Consider the following 21,416-nt stretch of genomic DNA (forward strand, 5'->3'; position numbering starts at 1 on the left):
ATCATACTTTTGTTATGAGTTCTGAAGAAAATATTAAAGCAGAATTGTTTGTGATCTGTTCTAAAAGTATTTCTGAAATACAGAAGAAACATTCTTCCTTCTCTGTGTGGATAACATACCAGATAGGAAGCTGGTATATCATTCTGCTTTCTAAACAGTAAATTAAAGAGCTGTCTCTACTACTTGCATGATGTTTTGGGGAAATCTTGCGACCGAAGAATCTGTCTTTTAGTCCAGAATCCAAAGTCCAGATATAATTATGGAGAAAAGGGCTGAGGAAGCAGAGCTAGCCTGTTTTGTTTTGATTGGACTAAAAGTTTAGACTTAAGTTCTCTGTGGTCAGGAGGCTGAGATTAAAGGGTCTGTAATTAGATTCAATACTCCATGTGTCTTAATGCCCAGAAAGGCCAAGCCCTGTCTGCAGGCAACGGTAGTTGCCAGGATCATCAAAAATAATTCATAGATGCAAGTGAAAAGGAAATTATGCACGCTTTCTGAAATAGTTTGTTCTTACTTGCTCTGTCTTGTTTCTGTGAAAAGAAAGGATAGGAAATCCCTCAAAATATCTAGTAAACAAGTAGAACTTGAGGTTGAAAAGAAATAGTTTTGCTTCTGGAAACAGATTGCCTAGATCTTGTAGGTAGTCCTCTATATTCAAGTTATGTTTCATTAGTTTTTCCTTTTGATCCTCCTATTTTCCTTACGTTAGATATAGTGGTACCCAAAACAAAATAGGCTATTAAATGTCTGCATTTTTTATACGTACTTGTGTGTATGAACAGTGAAAAGATTTCTACGTAGCACATACCACATAGTCACAAGAGGGCAGGTGCATCTTTTGATTAATAGTTTATACCAAAGAATAATTAAGGTTTTTGTTTCAGAAATTTCCATGCTTAGGTTAACGCTAATGAGCAAAACAAAGTGTTCTTTTGGCTGAATTAACAGCTGAGGGTAACACTTGAGGATGAGTTCAGTGTTGGTGACTTTGTGCAAACAAAAGTGGTGGTACTGGAAGGTTCCACTCTTCCCCAGTCCAGCTGCCCAGTTCTGGGGCGGACGGGAAGCGTGCTCTGGACCACGCTCTGAGTGCTCTTCTCTTTTACAGGCAAGTTAAAGATCAAAATAAGAAAGTAGCAAATCTGAAGCACAAAGAGCAAGTGGAGAAAAAGAAGAGTGCACAGATGCTGGAGGAGGCCAGGAGACGAGAGGATAATCTTAATGACAGCTCCCAACAGCTTCAGGTAACATGGGAATTGAATGTGGCAAATCAGCCAGGCTTAGCTGCTGTACCCCCTGATCCGTTTTCATAGTTGTTACCTAAGAAATTTGTTACTCCTTGTTGAAAAGGACACAACTATCCCAGAGCACTTCAAGAAAGCAGCCTCTCTCAGTTGAATTTGTAGCTTACCCCATTTTCATAAAAGGAAAAAATAGTTTTAACTGTCAACTCAGTTATGAAGTGCATCATTGAAATAATTTTATCATTTCAGCATTGAGATTGGTATTGCATTTCTTTCTTCGCTGCTCTTCTAACAGCCTTTTTCTTCAGCTGTTTTGTGTATTTTCCCAGCTTGTTTTACCTTATATTGGTGCCTTTTCTTCAATAAATGGAAGATAACCAAGTAAGTATTCTTATGGTAAATGGAAATTATTATGAGGTAACTGAAGGACCATGTTTTCTGTGTTTACTCATCCTTGTTTGACAGTGAAATATTCTGCTCTACCTCATGAATTCTTGGTATGCTTTACTAGTCAGTTTGCTTTATTTCTGAAATGATAACATGCTGCTGCCCCACAGGATTATCTAGTTACCTCAGATCTACCTAGACATATGAAGGTCATCACTATGACAGCAAGTCAAATGTTTCTCAGTGTGCTATATGTTGATATTAGGTGTAGATGATTTATCAAATGGTAAGTTTTCAAGTGCTGTCATAAAAATGTTAAACCGTTGCCATGAAATGCAAAGATACCATCCTGCTAAAGTGAGGAGATAATAAGTATTTTGCCTGTGATTTCTTTAATTCACAAAAATAACTTTCCTTTCGGTGAGTGAAAATAAACATGAAAAGAGGAATCTACCTTTGAGAGCTTTTAAAATTATTTTTTAAATCTTTAGAGAGGAAGTCTTCTCATAGGTGTTTTCCTTAGTTATCCTAGGTTAAATCCTGTTTCTTGTAACCAGCTACATATCTTAATACCTCTACAATGAAGACATAGAATAAATCCTAATAGTTCACTAGCAAAGATAAATCCCCTCCTTAATTTAAACAGATACTTCTTTACTCTGTTCTGGGGAATTCCATGGGGATGGTTTCAACTCTTTAAGAAGTTTTGAAAGAACCACAGAAACATGTGTCCATGTGGAATGCTTTCAGATGCACCATTTTGTGGTTTTCCCCCTCGATTCCAGTCCTGTATGTGCAGGGCACTGAAATAGTTAAGTTCCAAGCTATGAAAATGATTTCATAACTGCAGGCTTTTATAAAAGGCTGGGATGTGAGATTTCTACATCTGCTAATGGGTTTTGTGGCTGTAATGCTATGGCAATCCACAAGGCTCTCGTTATGTGGCAGCTTAAGTTCATATAATACAATCCTTCTTGTATTAGTGAAATGTCTTTAAAAATTCCTAAAACTAATACAACATTTGGTTAGGTTTGTAATCTGCATTTGAGTAAATCTGTATTTTAAGTTTGAAGAGATAAGTGGTACTTGACATTTGCCTTGCAGTTATGTGCATGTTGTATTTATCAAATGATACCATTCCACAAGATCATCTTTTTTGTTGTAGCACTTTGAGATTTTAAAAGGTGTGGCTTTTTTTTCTGGCTTTTTTCCCCACAATTATTCTTTCCCTTTTCATTTTTCTTTCTTTTGCACAAATGGGATGCATTGGAAAAAGCCTGAAATTTGTTTTATCTCAGCTCCTATTTGCCTACTAAAAATGTTCTTCTTTTTTTTGAAGAAACAATAAGTTACGTAACATGTTTGTGCAACTGCACATAGCAATGGACAGACAGTGATATTCTGGTTACTGATAACTTAAATCCTGTTAAAAGTATTTAACACCATTTTCTGATAATTCAAAGAGATTGTACAGCTTTGGTGGCAGCAGTGAGGCAGCTTTTCCTCAGAAATTAGGTGGCAAAAAATGATGCTGCTTTGTATCAGAGTTGTTTAGGAACGTATAGCTGTCCTTGCAATGTACTATCCAATTCTTTACTTAAAATGTTTTAGCAGTAGGGGATCATAAATATAAAACTATGATTAGCATAGTTAGCATACTTTTGCTCTAAATATTTCCTCTTTTTTAATTTCAAAGCAAGCAACTTCTAGGAACAAGAAACAAATAACCAATTGTCTCCTTTAAGGAAGCCAAGTTGTTCGATATTTTTCTCTTTTTCTCCAGTGTTACTTTGTTGTAGATTGGTGGTCTAATAGGGAAGCTAAAATCGGGAACAAAGATGTCAAAGTGCATAATTTTATTATCTTTACCTTTTTACATTCAGGTTTTCCAATTAGAGATGTCTATACAGCAGTACATACTTTTTTCCACTTTGCTTATGTCGTGTTTTACTCTGCACTGGTGTCTGTTGCTTTCTATATAATTATATGCAAGTACTTCTGAGATCAAAAATCGGCATTATTAAATGCATGTGAGAATTTAAGATTGAAGTGGGATGTGATAGTCAACAATGAAGCGTCTAAGTTATCATAGTATTAGTATTACTTGATTTTCCCTAGTGCCTTTCCTGGTTTTGTGAACCTAATTGTCCTGTTTGGGTGGGCTCGATTTTAGAGAGTCTTTCCCCATATTCAACACAAGGCTGAAGGGAATGCTTTCATTCACAGATGAAAAAGGTCTATATGCTCTAATGAAAATATCAGGCTAAGGTAAAATATGGAGTGTTTAAGGACAAGTGACAGGTTCAATAAAAACTCCTTCCTTTAGAAGAGCCCTCTGCTTATAGCCTCACTCTCTCAAGGACTGCAACGTTTTGGTTTCCTGGAAGTAAAATTTACCCAGGACCACATTTCAATTTGTTAGTTATGGAGACCTGTCTTCTCCATAGACTCTAAAGGGCACTGCCTTCTAATCGATTAAAAAAAAAAAAATTAAACCTGAGAGGAACATAGAATTTTTTTAATTTTTTTTATGCAACCATTGTTGGCTTTGGGGTCAGGACACACAAGCACCAATTTCAGATAATTTTGGTCTTGGTGGTTTTGGCTGGAATTAATAATAAGACATTATGAAATGCTTAAAAATATATGATCTGCATGTTCTTCGGTTGACCGTCTGCAATCCAGTCAAATAAACACGCTCCCAAGCACATACTCCACTCCTCCTCTTTCTGTCCCTAACAGGCATGTGGTTTCTTTCTTCCTGAGTCCAGTAACAAAATGTTCGTTTATTCAGAGAGCTCTGATGATGGAAATTTGGTATTTTGGGGAGTGGGGGAAGAATGAAAACCATAATGTCTCAATTCTAGTGAGATGGATAAATGGCTTTCCAAATTTGTCTTTTCCTCCTGGGTTCCCTTAAACCACAGCTCTCCAGAGATCTGAGAGGTTAACGAGTGTCTGGTCTATAAGCAGGATAAAAAAAAAAAAACAAGCTATTGGGCTAGAGTAGAAAACTTTTGCTTCAAGAAACTAAACCTTGGCTATTGTGAAAAGGAATTGATATGCTGTCTTGTCCTAGAAAGGTAACATTTACTGAAATTTCATGATATTTGAATGGGTACTTGGAACTGACATCTGGAAGGTAACATGCATATTTTCTTGTTCTATCACTCCAGCGTCTTCCAGAGTTTTTAGGAGGAATTTGCAGAATATCTTGTGGCATGGAGTTGTGTGCTATTGGATCTGTATTGCAGCAGCTATCCATCAGTCTCTAATTGCTGCTGACAAACTATATGTCCAGAAGCTGTGTAAAATGTATCTGAATGCTTTAATGAACAACTGTAACACCAAGTAAATTTATTAATTTTTTTATTCTTTTTCCACACCAAGTTTAGATAATTTATTGTATAATTCCTAATCCATTAATTATATACTCAAGTATGTGCTGTTTATTCCTTGTGATTATATAATTCTTTTATCATATTGAGCATTAAAATGGAAAAATGTCCTTCTAGAGGAAAGAACTGAATTTTCAATCTAAACAAATGTGCAATTTTTTGTTCAGTAATGCTTTTACTGGGATCCAGACAAAGCTTGATGAAAGGATGGGTAGCCAAATACCTTCTCATGAAATGAACCTTCTAAATTCATTAAATATCAGGAACTATTTGTTATGAGGTGCCATAGCATGCACACACAGTCAATATCAGCATTCAAAAATCTGAAAACCCAAGTGGAGCCCAGTACATCTGGTCTTAAACTACTGAAGAATTTCCTCTTGACAAGCTATGATTGGATCTTGAGGGTGGGGTGGCTGAAGTTTTTTCATCTGATCCGTTGATGGTAATACCAGGCCATCATGAAAATGATGGTTTGTCGTCTTTCGGCTGTTAGTAAAGAGAAATCGTGCTTCCCTAATTAGTCTATGAACTTGCTTTTGGACAGTGTGTACAAAGCTTCTGAAGAAACAGATTTAAAGAAAAGCTTTCCAAACTTAAAGTTCAACATTTCCTCCATAACTTTCTAGGCATCATCGGCTTTGAAGCAAATTGGTTATGCTAGTTAAATGGTGTTACATGTTTTCCTGGGATAAGTGAATTTCAAGTGCTGAGTTCCTGGCTAATTTCTCTTCCATATAGACCACTGCCATATCAGATTCCAGCCTCGCCTGCCAGCTGAGTGGAGTGTACTTTCTTTATCCCTTGGATAGCACAGCCCCACATGTTAAGGCCCATGAAACTGTCAGCTACTCCGTTTCAGCCTGGTAGAAATCTATTCTTTAATGCCATGTTGCATCTGCAGCATTTATTCGGGAACAATCTGACATATCAGACTACATTTTCTTATTGAGCTCAGATCCATCTTTGGGAATTATTCAGATCAAAGTGTTCTTTTTCTCTCCTTTCCTCTCCCAGTACTTTTTAGACATTAATTACCCCAGGGAGAAGTTTTGCCTTCCCTGTCCCTGGATAATTCTCTGTGCTGCCCAGCCTTGTAGGTGTTAGTGTTCCTTGGGCCTGACTAGATGCCATTAGCACCTACACAGGTGGCTATAATTTCACTAAATGGTATATTCAGTTCTAGGTCATCATCCTTCTGTCCTCTAGGACAGAACTCATGACATAAAGCACTGAAAAGATATAAGTTCGCTTTGCAATTCAGCTTTCAAGAAATTTGTGAGCATGTTTTGAAGAGGTAACTTTTCCTTGTCAGCCACCAGACCATTCCTAGCTCACCATAAAGCATGAAACTTAATGTTGTTAGATGTTCTTGATAATTAAGCAAAAATATGATTCTGAGTTCACAGATTATATAAATCAGAATTGCACTGTCTGTCTCTTAGTATTATTTAGGACTTCTGTTAATGAAAATGCAGCAGGTATGAACAGATACAGGCTTTAAAGAACAATCATGCCTCATAAAAATCTAAATGGAATAAATGTATGAAAATTATTCCTCCTTTTTCATTTGAGCTAGATGCACCGGTAGCCAGTAGGTAGCTTTGGGATCAGCTGACCCTCCAGCCCGTTCTCTGAAAGGTTCTGTGACAGCTGGCTATGCATTAGAAAACAGGACGTACGTATGCAGTAGAGACTTTAATATGCATCATGATTTGTTAGTAATGTAACATTCCAGTAACAATTTAAATTTCCATCAACTTTTACGACATGTTACAGAAAATACAACAAAAGTTGCATTCTGTACTTACTTGGAGGGTTGTGATTTTTCAGCACAGTGTGTGCAGTTACAGTAGACACAAGCAAGTATTTAACCCTGGCAGATGCCTGGAGAAAAACTAGCTCTTACTCTTATCATGTTATAACTCTCCCTGTCAAGAGACCTTTTCCTAACTTTCCTGGATGTCTGGAAGAAGTTCCAAAAATGATGACCTTTTAGCTAGGCTTTTTGTGACTTATAGTGAGGGGAAATTTCTTCGGCGCGGGGGAATTACTTTGAATTTTAGCCTTTTTTGGGGGAATTAAAAATACATAATTAAGCATTCCTGGATACATCTACTTACGTGAAGCAGATAGTGTATGGATGATGAACAGACAGCCTCGCTTCATGTTTTGTTATATCTATGTGAAGTAATATAGTAGTTATGGACAACACTCGGGTATGGTGTTCTTCATTTGCAATGCTCTCTAATGGAAAAAAGACTTAGGAATTTTCACAGTGTTGATACCATAATAATTTTTATCATTTAACATCACAGAAACAGGACTCGAAAGAAATGCTAGTTCATTGAATAGAGGAGAGTACTGCACGGTACCAAAAATTAGTGCATAATATGAAATAGCAATATCATGAAATTACGTGTTCATGTAAAAATTACACTATTGGATTTCCATTTCAGCAAGACAGTATTGCACATAAAAATTAGTTTCTAGCTAAAAGAGAAGGTTTCTTCCATTTTTCTCTATTGAAGTCATAAAGTACAACTTTATTTTGAGGAAGATCATGAAGACTTGCTAACAGATTGCCAGAAAATAAATACCAGGAGATAAATAAAATGCCAGGAGAAAATAAGAAAATTATCTTGACAAACAAGAAGGAATGAGGTTAAGTCCTGCAGCATCTGCTCAGATGATGTCCTGTTCTTAGGAATATTCGTCCTTTTCATCTCTTATCCTTTTGGATCTGATGGACTTTGCAAGACAGTAAAAGCTCCATTTACTGAAAGGAAGCTCATCACGACAAACTTTTGCACGTGTTAAGCCTTAAAAGTATTTACCTGGGTCTGTTTCTAATACCAATTTTCCTAATTTTCTGTGCAGAAATCTGATATCTATATTTCTCCAAACAGCTGCAGAAAGACAGAGTATATAGTAGTATGGGTGACCATTAAAAAGTCTAAGTTTACCTCTCCCATTTCTTAGTTTTCTTGAATTTGTGAGATTTTGGTGTGTTACTATTCTTACAATGTAAGCTGTGAGCCATGAGCAAATTGTGGGGACAGCTCTGTCTCCAGTTTTAGTAAAGGCATTTTTCCTGATGAATGTTTACAAGGTCTGAGTAACTTCATTGTTGCACGTGTGCAGTGTTGCATGTTGAAACAACAACAAAAATAATATACTTTTGAACATGAAAATTATTTGTCTCAGAAACAGATTTCTCTGTTGCTTTATGAATTGTTTAGTTGTGTTATTAGAGAAGGGAGATGCATGTTTTTACTCCATCTAAAATATAATATACATTTCGGAATATCAGAATAAATATATGACCTTGTTCTTAGCTTTGATATGGCAGTTCTTATAGAGACAGAATCTGTCATTTCTACATAATCGATGTTTGTGACATTAAATATATTGTTAAGGAATTGCAGCCTTCTGTGTTTGACCAGAAGAGAGCACTCCTTACAGAATACATGTTACCGTAACATTTACAGAAACTAAGCTTGAAGAGACTTGACATTTGGAATGGATAAGCATATCCCTGGGTAGACACTTAGCCATCTGCTCTATTTGTTTTCACTTTATGGTTTACTTTATGATGCATTTATTATGTTCAGGTTAGATGTATTCACTGCCTTGACATCTTTAAAAAAGATGAACGATTTGACTCTGTCTTCTTATATAATGTAAAAATGCTCTGCAGTTTTGAACAGACAGCTGGAAAAATTTCATGAAAGTCACTATTTACAACTAGCATTAGGCAGTCTCCCAATTATCCCAGTATTTCCTTAACTGCAAATTGAGATTTGTAGTGAGAGAAAGCCATTATATGGCTTGAGAGTTTTTAATAGAGGAAAGAGGACTCCCTACATCCTAACGTTTTTCTGTGATCCATCAGGAATATTATTCTCCAGACACACTTTCACCCAGTCTTTTCTGCAGAAACATTAGGTGTCAGTGGAAGATGAAACCTGCTATTTGTACTCTCTTGCCTGTTTGGCAAAAAGCAGGGTTGGTACCCTTTATGATATGCCAGAAACTAAGTACAGTGAAGACTGGACCGCTGAATGTGTGCCAGCAACCTTAACCACTAGATGTTTTTTGCAAGGACTTTTTTTTTTTTCCGAGATTAGTATCTGAGTTCAAACTTCTTTCCTAAAAACTGTCAGAGAGATTAATGTAACTGTTGACAACATGGTGTGGTTCCTGTGAGGAGGTCTCTCCTGAGAGTAGAAAACATTGAGGGCCAGATTTAAGCAAAACAATAGAAGTACATTCAAGGGGAAGAACAGTTCTCTTTTCATTTTGGTGTCTTATTTCATGAGCCTGAGAAATGGCAATAAATTTGCATTTTTTCCCTCTTCTGACTTTTTTTCCCCTCTCTCTCTCTCACAAGCTTTTTTTTTTTTTTTTTTTTTTTTTTTACTTGCTGTGTTGAAAATGGTTTCTAACTAATGGTTTCTGGTTTATGTCTTCATCACTGATCTGGACGAGAGGATCGAGTGCACCCTCAGTAAGTTTGCAGACGACACCAAGTTGGGTGGGAGTGTTGATCTGCTGGAGGGCAGGAAGGTCCTGCAGGCTGGATCGATGATGGGCTGAGACCAATTGTAGGAGGTTCAACAAGGCTCAGTGCCAGGTCCTGCACTTGGGTCACAACAACCCCATGCAACGCTACAGGCTTGGGGAAGAGTGGCTGGAGAGCTGCCTGCAGAAAAGGACCTGGGGGTGTTGGTCGACAGCCAGCTGAATATGAGCCAGCAGTGTGCTCAGGTGGCCAAGAAGGCCAATGGCATCCTGGCTTATATCAGAAATAGTGTAGCCAGCAGGACTAGGGAAGGGATCATCCCCCTGTCCTCGGCACTGATGAGGCTGCACCTTGAGTAGTGTGTTCAGTTTGGGGCCCCTCAGTACAAGAAGGACATCGAGGTGCTGGAGCGTGTCCAGAGAAGGGCAACAAAGCTGGCAAAGGGTCTAGAGAACAGGTCATATGAGGGGCGGCTGAGGGAACTGGGGCTGTTTAGCCTGGAGAAGAGGAGGCTGAGGGGAGACCTTATCGCCCTCTACAACTACCTGAAAGGAGGTTGTAGCGAGGTGGGGGTTGGTCTCTTCTCCCAAGTGGAAAGCAATAGGACAAGAGGAAACGGCCTCAAGCTGCACCAGGGGAGGTTTAGGTTGGATATTAGGAAAAACTTCTTCACCAAAAGGGTAGTCAGGCACTGGCACAGGCTGCCCAGGGAAGTGGTTGAGTCCCCATCCTTGGAGGTATTTAAAAGACGTGTAGATGTGGTGCTCGAGGACATGGTTTAGTGGCGGACTTGGCAGTGCTAGGTTAATGGTTGGGCTCGGTGATCTTAAGGGTCTTTTCCAACCGAAATGATTCTATGATTCTAACTCATCTCTCCCCAAGAATAAAAATGCCCAATTGCTACAGCTCATTTCATAGTTTCATTGGTTAATAAAAATTCCTATTCTGCCTTATGCTTTTTTTGCCCAATAGAAAAGGAAAGGGGATGAGGTGATGATGGAGATCTAAAGACAGACAGAATTCAGAATTTATTTTAAAAAAATAATACACAAGGAATTTTTTTTAGTTCTATACCTGTGGCAACAAATGCTTCAGCATTTTCTTTAAAAAATTTCCTCTAATTAATTTCAAGTAGTAATAAACCTAATTCACTTTATTCTAATTCAGTATTATTCCTTAATCTTGCTTACTAAGCTGCCCAAATTGCTGTCACCATTAAACCACACTTTTTTTTTTTTTTTCCACCTCCTATAGAAACAAGCCTAGTCTGTCTTTAGCACTTTTCCTATTAAATTTTCCTCTTTGGCCTAAATTTATATGCTCTTAGGATATATCAGAACAACTCCTCTTACTGTGATGTGCAAATATTAGCTGGGATTGAGGCTTAGGCTGCAAATCATGTATTCATAACTGACAGAAGGTTGTAAAATACTAAAAGTCAGCACCAGTCCGTTCAGCTGTTTAATTTTGTTTGAGGTACACTCAGATCTGAATGCAGGTGGTGGGAAAAACTAACTATATTGGTATCGCTTAGTCTTTTACTGAGTACTAAAGGAAGAGGATCTCCTTAACATTCTGTAGAATGTCTATAGTCAGTTAAAATTCATCAACAAATTCAGTTTAGGACATTGTCTTATTTTTGTTGCTGGTGTTTGAATTCTACCTAAGTCTTGGTATCTTTGAGGTCAGATGGTTTTCCAAAGCAGGGCATGAAAAGCAAGGGAATAAAAGCTAAAGGAATTCAGTGTCCCAACAACAGTTATCCATGCCCTTCTAGTGCACAGATTTCTTCTCCATGCCAATCACCGCCCATGTACTTTTCTCTTCCTCCTTCTGAAGAACCATTGAGTATTCTTAAACTGTAAATGTTTCTTGCATTGTAAGTGTGTATGTCTTTATGTCCCAGTGCTATGGAACAATTATTCTTTTGTGCTGAAGTAATGTATCTGATTAAAAATGGCAAATGTAATATTTTCTGTAAATGAGACTAAATTTCTCTAAATTTCTGAATGATATTTATTGATTTATTCAGGATATTTAAATGAGAGATAACCTATGTAGCTCCACAAGTATCTCATAACTCTAACTCATGGATAAAATAGCAGATGAAATTCGGTTTGAGTACATATTAATATGTCGTGAGAAACAATCTTAAATATATGCACACAATGATGGGTTCTGATCTAGCTGTATTACCATATGACAGCAATCTTGAAATAAGAATAAATATTTTCATGAAAATATTATTGGTAAGCAGAACTATTAAAAAAAACCAATGTTGAGAAATATTAAATGACAAAGCAGAAAATACTACTCTGCCATTGTATACATCAGCAGTGCATTCACCTCTTGAATAATGTGCAACGATGCAGGCCATCCACCACAAAAAGGACATGGCAAAAGTAGAAAAGGTAAAGAGGAGGAAGAAAATGGTAAACATAAGGACGAGCTTCTGTTCAAACAGATATTAAATAAATTCAAACACTTGAACATGGAAAAGATGACAAGAAGACAAGAGCCAGGGAGTACTTTTTCCAGCTTTGCAGGCTGAGAACAGTAGATGAGCATTTTGGATTATTTAGGGCTAAAGAAAAACAATAACTATTTTTCTCTTTCCTCTGAAGTAGTTCAGGCTTTTATAGAAACGATTGGAATTTCATACAAAGAAGTGTGAATCTCTGTGTGTGAAGAGTTTCCACTTTCTCATCCTTTTTTTTTTATGCCAATGAATTTAAATGGTAATTTTTATGAATGTGGTGGTGCTATGTTGCCTGTTTAAATGCTAGTATCAGTGTAACACTGAAAATACACCAACAAGAAGCTTTTTTTTACAAATACTTCATTTCAGTGTTTTTAAACTCATTATTTTCTGATGATGTTAGTATCTAAATGTCCAGTTTTTACTTTTTCTTTTCAGTATTCTGTTCTTACCAATTGTATCTAATACGTTTCGTGTTCCATACATACATACATACATATGAACTGATTGCTGCTGCACACCTGTCTTTCCATTCTTTGTGACCCTTTCTTGCTGAAATTTTTTAAAGTTTCTGTTAATGTATCCAAGTCATAAGTATGTTTATTTCCTGCCTTCAAATGTATCCTTAGATTTTCAGATACAGTGGTAAAGCTGATCTGTGCATTTACTGGTCAAGGTACTGAGAGCAGAAACCAGTTTTTAATATTTTAAGCAAGACATTTCCCTAAACTAGTATGTGTATATTTGGTTAGTAGCTGAATCCAGGTTGTACTGAGACATCTTTTCTTTGAAATTAACTTCACTTAATGCATCTGGCTTCCAGGGGGATCGCAGGTGGGTCGCGGTGTTCCCAGATGGTGTGAGAAATGTTAATAATTTAATTCCAATGTGAAATTGTTTTGATGATCTCTAGTTTGAAGTTAGGGAGATAGCAGAAGGTGAAAGCAATTATGTTTGAGGGTTTTTTTATGTTAAGTAAAATGAATAGTGGTTGGTATTAGCATCTCACTAGATTGTTAGTCCTATGCAGGAACTGGTGGCTGCTTTACAGGAAGCAATTGCTAGCACAAATACAATAGCTACTCTACTATGATGAAAATCAAAAAAGGGGAATTAGAGACTAGAATGAATGCATGAGACCGGAGGTGATGGCAGGAATTCCCTTTGAAATTGAGAAAGCGAGAGAGATTCAATGGAATCAACTGCTGGGCAAACATTTCCTCAGTGGTGTTGTATCACTAGCAATTTTTGTTGTATGTTCAGCTGTGAAAAAGAGGGAAGACAAGAGAAGTGAACTTTTATAGCAGGCTGTCCATGCGTGCTGCTTCTGCTGCTCTTTTTTGCTGAATGATTGAAAATGAGCAAAGAAAGGTAGGTCTTACAACTACTGTGATATATTAGTACAATGATGATGACAGGACTGACATTGGTAAGGAGAGTTCAGAGGAATAGGGCTGTATCAAGGGAATAACATATGGGTTCAAGCTCCGTATTAATAGTGCAGTTAGTTAAAACTGCCACTATTTTTTGCTGTAATCCCATATCAGTTTAGGAGTCTTGAGTCATAGTATTGGTTTATGTGTGAAGAAGAAATCTTTTTACAGTAGTATTTTCCCAATTAGCCTCTCAAAAAAACAAAAAAAAACCAAACCACAAAACCCCATAACAATTACAGATATCTATTGCTTTTGCTCATTTCAGGACATTTTCACAGCTGTATTGTCAGCCTTGGGTCTCATTCCATTAGTCTGTGCAGTGACCTACTGTGGTTAGATAGAAGCATGGTCCTCGTAGGTTTTAAAAAATACAAATGTGGTAATTTGCAGCAGCTGAAGCAAAATGTTAAAGCTGTTGGCACCCTGTGTGAGCTGCTAAATGGTAAACCTGGTTGTTAGTATTGGCAAGGTACTTCAGTCTGTCTAGGTCGTTGCTAATGAAAAGTGCCTATACAAAATCAACATACCTAACTGATTGCTGTATTGGGAGTGCCAGGCTTAGAGTAACAGGAAAGAAGTGTCAAAAGCATGGTAGCTATCAGGAAGAGACGTTACCGATTTCTCACAGGAGTAATCAGTTCTGCCTTTCACTTTTAGGCCTGTCTAATAGTGTCTATAACTGTTCGTCCTTTTCTTCTCCTTCCTTTCCATTCTCCTTCAAAAAATATATAAATAATCTAGATTGCAATGGAAGTCCTCTTCAGTAGCAGAGAAGGATATTGGAAGTACAGAGCTTTACGATGGACATGATTCAACTAGTATCGATTAGGATCCTTCCTTACTGTTACCGCAAGCTCTGCGTATTTCAGATTGCTCCTGATGTTGAACAAAACTGCTATATATTTTGGAAACACTTTTTGAAAGTAACACACCTGAGTGGTCACATAAAATATCTTGGAAGAAAAAAAATATGAATGGCTGGAGTTGTTCACACATTTTTGTAGACATACAGTATAATGTTAGAAACATTATACAATGGATACAAATGTATACGATACATTTGTAGCAATTTTTGGGCAATAGTAGCAATACGCATAAGTTTTGTTAAGGACTTCTTGTGTTCAAGAAATAAACAATGTGAAAAACTAAGCATTTCTCTTCACGAAGTTTTCACTAAGATTTTTTTTCCTCCCCTTTCCACTTCCCTTTCATTTAAATTAGAGCCATTAAGAGTAATATATATGTATCTGAGTATTATCTGTTGTGGTCTGTCTTTAGAGTTGATATATTTCTTTTCCAATTTTCATGGGTTGAGGGGGGAGGTGTTCCATGTAAATATGTTTTAGGGACAAATGCATGCATTTTTTGCCTTTAGGATTATACATGTGTCACATGTGGAACATGATTTATATCTTGATATTCCTCAAAATTATTTCTTTTAGTGATAGCTATCATTCAGTGCTAATGTCATTGTATAGCATTGCCATTTTGTCTGTAATTTTTTTGCTGCTTCTTTGTGACCTGTTTAAGAACAGAAATCAGTTCACATCTGATGGATGAATTAGTTCTATATTTATTTTCTTAGCATGTAGAGAAGAGCATTTTTTGTACAGATGCTTACCACTTCAGTTAGCTTCTGTATGTGATAGGACAAGAGGAAATGGGCTCAAGTTGTGCCAAGGGAGATTTAGATTAGATATTAGGAAAAATTTCTTCGTGGAAAGAGTGGTTAGGCATTGGAACAGACTGCCCAGGGAAGTGGTACGATCGCAGTCCCTGGAAGTATTAAAAAAATGTGTGGATGTGGTGCGTAGGGACGTGGTTTAGAGGTGGACCAGGCAGTTAGGTTAACAGGTTAGACTTGACGATCTCAGAGGTCCTTTCCAATCTTAATGATTCTACGATTCTACATAAGTAATCTTGATACCAACATGTTTCCCATCATAAATTTGTCATGTTATTTACAGACATATTTTACTATCTGGGTGGGGTTTTTTCTTTCTTCCTTAATGAGGTAGGTAGCCACGAGGGCTTTGTACAGGGTAGAGCACCTGTCTGCCTGTTTTTATTCTTTGTATTTTATTAACTTCTGTAGTTGAGCAGGTTTTATGATTTTCTTTCAAGTGATTGTCCATACATATAACTTTTAAAGTGTGCATCCTTCCTGTGTACACAAGAGCAGGTATTTTTGTCAGCAACATCACTTATAGTCCTGCATCATTCTTGAGTGTTCTCATACACTGCAGCAATGATATTCAAGGGACAATGCTGTCCAAACACCACTCCATTTTTTACCTTTCTCTTTCAAAAAAAAAATCCAATGGATGTTTTTCATAAACTGTTGGCTTCCTCATGTTGTTTTGTTTTGTTTTTTTTTACCGTGCTAATTTTAATGCACTGGTTCAATTATATTTATCATGTCTGGAAATAATTTTTATCCATTTTTTTCTTTTTTTCTATAAATATGTTTTGTTCTTTCTGCAACTGATGATCCACAAGTGCACCCATATTCCAGTACAGATCTTCTCTTTTTCCATTGCGGTACTCTTAGGAGAATGTACTTATCTCCTCCTGCTGTCCGTTGTGTTTTCAATGTGGCATATGCAGTGCTGTGGCCAGCTTTGTTGCACTTCCCTCTCAACCTCTAGTGGAATGAAATTCTTCTACTGCAATTTTTCTCCTTTTGTCTCCTGTAGTTATTTTTCTGCATTTATGCAACTTGTCAGGCTTGAATTCCAATCCATCTGTCTTATTTGGCAGATACAATTTTCCAGATGTTGACATATGTTATCCTAATGAGATAGTCATCATGCATCTCGGGTCTGATCTCTCCAAAGATGAGGAAACGTTGGTCAAGGAGCTCCTGCTTGGCACTTTGTCTCTTCAGCTCTCAGACTGTTCCTTTCATTCAGGAACTCATGATAATTACATATGCTGTTGCTATACTTCTGAAAAAGCCCTCTTCGGCTCACTCTGTGAGAAACGCAGACTTCTTATAAACCTAATACTTGGATATACTCAGCTTCTGCCTAGACAGACAGAGGTTTCCCCATCACAGGTAACCACCGATACTTCAGTTGTTTTACCAATTGAGGGCATCAAGAGAGCTGTATGCAACAATGATGATACTAGCATTAGCATTTGTGGTTATTCTAGAAACTCCACTGTTTGTTCATGCCCAGCAGAATATATAGTAGCAGCTGTTTACGTGGTAGTTTGCCCCTCTGTTTCTTTATTTTCAGAATCTTTAGTATTGGATCTATGTTGATTTGTGGTTCATGCTACATCTTGGTACCAAGCTATACACTACCCTAAAGGTATTTCCTTCTTCAGGAATTTATAAAGTCTTCTTTCTTTTATTCCACTCTTCAAGACAGCATGCTTTTTTTTTTTTTTTCCCCCCATCTTCTTCAGCAAATGGTAATGAATACAGAGAGAGAAACAATTCACCATAGACATCTCCTGCTTTGGATGAATTGCACAGGGACCCCAAACACTCTGCTTGAGCTAGATTCTATTGTGACTACCATTCGGGTTATGTACCATGGTGTTCTGGCCTTCAACATTTACCCAATGTGTATTCTTGAAAACCCATTAAGTCAAACTATTGTCTCATCAGTGTAAGAGGTATTTCTCCATTTATGAGTGACAATTTTGCATGCTTTTCTTGTTCAGAGACTTCTTCAAGTAGTTGATCAACATGTGGAACCAAACAAAGGAGATCCACCATGCTCACCTGAGCTTTAAGGCCCTATGATTGTTTGCTTCTGAAATCAAATGAAATGATAATACTACCTTTTGGTACCACCACATTGTATATTCCCATAAACCTTCAGGATCTTCTTGAAAAGGTCTGCAGGTTTTTACAAGTATTCTTGAGAGAAAAGCAGAGCTTAATTAACAAATTGATTTATTTTCACCACTCTTCTAAAGAGCAGTCTTCCCATTTTGGCATAGCATCTTTCCTTCTGGGTTCAGCAGTGCAGTAGTTCAACCAACACTGCAGAAACGCACCTTCCATAATTTAGTGAGAGTCTTTTGGCATCTTTTGGTAGACTCCTGAGATGGCAAACCAGAAGTCCTCAGTAATGGATTGACTACAGTAGAACCAATTTTTCCTCTTCACATTTGGTTATGGCCAAAGACAGGAAGCAAGGGAACGTTATGGAAGAAACTTAGTAAGATTTCAATTTTTCGTATTAATCAACCAGCATGCACTTTAGAGTTGCAGTTAATCAAGCCCTCATATTTTTTAACTGTGAAAAATTCCTAACATTTGTAGATGGGCTGCCTCCAAATGTTGGTGAAGAATTTGTTGTATCAATAACTAAATGACAGTTTGTATCCAGGAGGAAGCTTTAAGTCGTACTTGAGACAGCTGACAGTCCTGTGTTCCCAGATTCCACTTACCTCGTAGAAGGTCAGTTCACAAAGGAAGATTTTTCTTTCTGGGGAGAGTTTTATTCAATCTAGAACGGACTGAGATCATTATCATTAGGTTCTTTATCTAGGTTATGGCTTCTTGAGGAAATACATGATAAGAAAGCGCAATAGTTCACAGGAATAAGTGCTTGTGATGATGTAGTGATTTCACTGTTTAAGAAATAATTGATTCCTATTTCAAAACGCTTCCAGGACTGTGCTCTTCCCTTCTGGTCTATGAAAGCACACAGGCAAAATGTGCTATTGCATTAATTACGGGGTTATATGAAAATGATCTTTCCCTGCCTAGGTGATTGGCTAGTCCTAGAAATATTCTTAACAGTTAAAAGAAGCATTTCATTGCCTTCTCAAACTGTTAACTAATCTTTCCCAAGAGTTAAGTAGAGAAATCCACCTTAATTCCAATTCAAAGAGTGAAATTAGGCCATAAAGACCTTTGTGAGTCTAATTCAAGACACAGTTATGAAGAAGTTTGCCAGGATACCTCAGATTTAATTGAACCTAAATGCCTCGGTGAAAACTTACATCCTATTTCATGCACTTTCATAAAACTTCATGGCAGATTACACATCACGTGAATGCAAGATAGATTAAATTGATACATCCTTTTAACATGCATCACTTGGACATCCTACCACTTCCTTCCTGAAGTGAAAGAAAAAACCCAGAAATGTGCGTCAGTCACACCTCCTTTTCCTTTCAGGCTTTCAGACAGGCATGTATTGGAATGAGTTTTGCGTACGAATCAGCTACAGGATCATAGTATTGGTAGCAAAAATTTTTATTGTGACTGAACTCCTGGCACTCCCACAGTGTCGAATGGGTTTTTCATTTTATTTGTGCTGCCACCAGTGAGCATAAAGGCAGAGCTATCTCCTCTATCCCAGTTTAATTCCATCTCTGCTGTGGAATCTCATGCCTATGGGACTCAGGAGGAGAGGGAGGGAGGGTCATGGAGATATGTGGGTAGGTAATGCATCTTGAAGAATCCAGGTACTATACAGGTAAGGAATTTTTTTTTTTTTTTCTTTCTGAATAGTCATCTCTATAAGCTTCATGAAAGGAGACTGCCACTCTTTATCATTCTGCAATTTTATCAAAATGCAGGAAGATAAATTTGCCCTCGGTGTCACATTCTAATGTATATATGAAGCAGCTCAAGTTGCACTCTAGTCCACTGCTTCAGAGGATCAGTCACTGCAGGAAGAAAGTTATAACTGTAGTTATAATTAACAGAAGTTTTTCTCCAGAGTTTAATGCTTGTCACAAAGATAGCATGCTTCATGTAACTAAAACAAGGAAAGCAGCAGCAGCACAGGTTGAAGGTCAGCATGAGCCTGTCATGTTTCAGAGTTTAGGGCCAAACAATTGGAAAAACATGCTGGTATGATAAAAGGCAAATGCCGGTTCACTTTTATTTACTTTTTGTCTATTAGTATGTTTTGTTTGCACAGCCACTTGTATTTAAAAAATAATTATTCAAATGCTAATCAGTTAGTCATGATTCAAAGAGCTAGAAACAAACAAACAAAAAAATCTAAAAGTGTCTTGAGACTGTTCTGCACTAGTGGAGGTGCTGTCTGGCTAAGCAACGATCTGCTACTCCTGCCAGGCATTGGTGTGGTTTTGTAAGGTAGTTACACACATTGTGACACCATTGCAAGAGTAAACTTTCACATCTTTTAACTAGATTTGTCTGAGACAGAAAGTGAAAACTTGTAACTCATCTGTCCTTACTGGATGGCTTATTAGTATTAGACTAAAGTGAAAAGACCACAATTTCTAGGCAGTTGTTTGTAAGTCAGCACTGTTTTTTTTTTTAACTTGCAACCCCCTAGCATATATGTAAAAGTTTACGTGTTATTTTAGGAGAAGTAATTATATATGAATGCCGACTTTCCAAGTGCAGGTAATGTGGCACTGTCGTGATCAGTTTTGGTACCATCAATTGCTCTTCCTCCTGTCCCTCAAGAGTTCACCTGGCTGAATAGAGCACTGTATGGTGTCAAGGTTAATACAGTGTTGAATTCACCTCTTAAATGTTTGCCTGGGATAAAGAGTGGACATATCTTATGTGTCAGAATGTTTTATTCTGCATTCTTATTTTAAAGCAGTTTCCATTTTACATGCAGCTGTTCAAATGAACCATTCCCACTTCTGTTGTTTGAAATGGAGAGCTACACTTCCACACTTCCTTGGCTATCCATGAATAGTAAACAAGAAGTACAGTCGATATTTATTGTGTAATGCAGATAGGCAAGTAAATATTTTTCATGTCTGGCACAGTTAATATTCTGTGCTGAGTTTTTTCTAAACTTGTTATTCATCTTTTTGATGAGTCTTTGGTTAGGCTAATCATAACTATAAAGTAGTTTTGAAAGGTATTATCAGTGTTTCAGAAAGACTCAAAAAGTATGAAAACATGTTCTGCAACTCCTGTTTTTGAAATGAAGATCTCTCCGTTTTTTTCTTTAGAAAACAGCAATTGCTTGCCCTGTGAATCCACTTTGGAAAGTAACCATCAGCAGAAAGCTGCTCTGCCTGCAAAGCCTAACAAATACTGTTGTCTGTGCTAGTGATTAAATACCAGCCTTTCTCTACACAAGGGCAGTGATGCTAGAGGTCTTGCACTGGTCTGATACAAAGCTTTGCATCTCTGCTGGAACACTCTCATTGAAAGTGGCAGTTTTGAGACTGCCAGAAATCGTGTTCATACAACAAGTATCCTTGGTGATGTATCCCTAGTCCTAGAAAGCAGGAATTAAGGAGTAAGGCAGGTTCATTCTTTAAACTGCAGTGACTAATTTTTGCATTATGAAGGTTGCAAGGTCAAATTTTTTCCAAGTCAGTCATCTTTTTCCTTATTCTGTATATGGTGTGAAACACTTTCAGAGAAACAGTGGAAAATTTCAGTCCTAAATACAAAAGGACAGAAGACAAAGGGGTAAATCTGACAAAAAGCAAAATGCAAAAAACAAAGGGAAACATTTTAGATTCTTCCACTGCTGCTGAGATGGCTAAAAAGCCCATGTGATAACTTAAATGTGCATTAATATCTCATCCGAACACTCTGATCTGAACCAATCTGCAAGACAAGAAATGCAGAAATCTTCCATCAAGCTGCTCATTTCTGATGGATTTGTTAAGCAACCATGGTCCAAGACATTCACATATAACTGTCAGGACAGCCTGCTTTGCAGTCTTTTGTCCAAGCTGCTACAGCAGAAGCAGGAGATATACCTTTATTTTCCTAGCAATGTTAACATAAGAAGGATCTCCTTTAGAAATAACAATACTGTTAATTTTGTATATCATTTTTGTAAGTTATACTGTTTGTCTAAACCAATAAAACAGTATATTTTCTGAGGAGCAATACAGTTTTCTTCAATGGTCTTTGAATGTATGTGGGACATCTAAACTTGCAACTGTGAAGATACTCTTAATCGAAGAATAAATTTTAAGGGAGTCTTGATACTTGAATGTCTGAGATTCAGACAGCCCAGA

At 37.3% G+C, this 21,416-nt stretch overlaps 1 protein-coding gene across 11 annotated transcripts in view; it reads left to right on the plus strand.

Moving 5' to 3' along the window:
* The window catches only part of ERC1 (ELKS/RAB6-interacting/CAST family member 1), a 309,566-nt gene that overhangs the window by 165,531 nt on the left and 122,619 nt on the right, over window positions 1–21,416 (plus strand). For all 11 annotated transcript variants that reach the window (XM_087766222.1, XM_087766224.1, XM_087766223.1 and 8 more), the window contains one exon: window positions 1,109–1,244. In XM_087766222.1, coding sequence (XP_087622348.1) covers window positions 1,109–1,244 — 136 coding nt within the window. The remainder of the gene's footprint in view (window positions 1–1,108; window positions 1,245–21,416) is intronic.

The sequence above is a fragment of the Nipponia nippon genome, unplaced genomic scaffold (assembly GCF_047370975.1).
Source record: "Nipponia nippon isolate SJK-2023a ecotype South Korea unplaced genomic scaffold, ASM4737097v1 scaffold_3, whole genome shotgun sequence".
NCBI lineage: Eukaryota > Metazoa > Chordata > Aves > Pelecaniformes > Threskiornithidae > Nipponia > Nipponia nippon.